General features: G+C 49.7%; 1 protein-coding gene across 3 annotated transcripts in view; it reads left to right on the forward strand.

Annotated features, from left to right (window-relative positions):
• Positions 1–349: 349 nt before the first annotated feature.
• pvrl2l (PVR cell adhesion molecule related 2 like) overlaps positions 350–923 on the forward strand; it is a 260,306-nt gene continuing 259,732 nt past the window's right edge. For 2 of the 3 annotated variants that reach the window (XM_035681128.1, XM_035681129.1), the window contains exon 1: positions 352–857. In XM_035681128.1, coding sequence (XP_035537021.1) covers positions 770–857 — 88 coding nt within the window. In that variant the 5' untranslated portion in view covers positions 352–769. Of the gene's footprint in view, positions 858–923 lie in introns of all 3 variants that reach the window. The other variant, XM_035681127.1, reaches the window with a different exon arrangement.

Below are 923 nucleotides of genomic sequence, written 5' to 3' on the forward strand. Positions count from 1 at the left end.
GATCATATATTATGTATGTAAAATCTGAACGAAGTAACTGTACCTATAACTCAAAATTAAAGTACAATATTTCCCATTGTAATGTTTTTTTTCCAAACAGGGGATAAATTATTATCAGTGATTAGTTTTGTGCGGCATTTTTCTTTGTCTTCATTTGATCACACTCCCTTAAACACACAACGGGCGGCAGGTGTCAGCAAAACACACCCTCAGCGCAGGTATGCTGGTTTTCTTTCTACGGTATTTCTCACCCTCTAAACTCCGCCACAGTGGACTGTGTAGCTGTGAGGGCTCAGTATTACGGCTGAAGTCCTCTTGGTGACGCTCTGCTGACATCACTCTAATATTCCCCACTCAGCTCTCCGCATCAGACGCACGGAGCTCCACCGACTCTCACACACTCCGTCCACACTTTGTTTCCATTTCGCTCCGCTCGCCGTGGCCAAGACTCACCATCACACACAACCAGCTGCGGGCTACCTGTACGCACTGCGGCCGGCCCACACGGGGAGTGGTCAGACTCTTCTGTCATTAACAGACTGAAGGGAATAGAGAGAGAGAGAGAAACTAAACACGGTCGAGGTTAGAGAGAGGATCATTCACTGAGACAGGGGGAAAGAGAAGCCACAACTTGGCTGATTTCAACGCAGGCAGTCTGAACTGAACTCGAAGTTTCTTGGCCGATCGGAGAAGGAATAATTTGGAGCCCGGTTGCCCCACACAGCGCTGTTGTGGATATTTACGTCCACCTGGTCTCCTGTTTAGAAGAATGGCGAGAGATTACGCAGGACGCTGTCCGGTCTCTCCGGTGAGAAACACTTGGCTCGTGGCCGCAGCGATCCTCCTCGCAGCCCAAGGTAAGACGAAAACGACCCGAGCTGTGTTTAAATAATCACCAGAGCATCCTCCTCCTCCCCCCCCCC

This window comes from Morone saxatilis, unplaced genomic scaffold (assembly GCF_004916995.1).
Source record: "Morone saxatilis isolate NCDOM2014 unplaced genomic scaffold, NCSU_SB_2.0 Contig9, whole genome shotgun sequence".
Taxonomy (NCBI): domain Eukaryota; kingdom Metazoa; phylum Chordata; class Actinopteri; family Moronidae; genus Morone; species Morone saxatilis.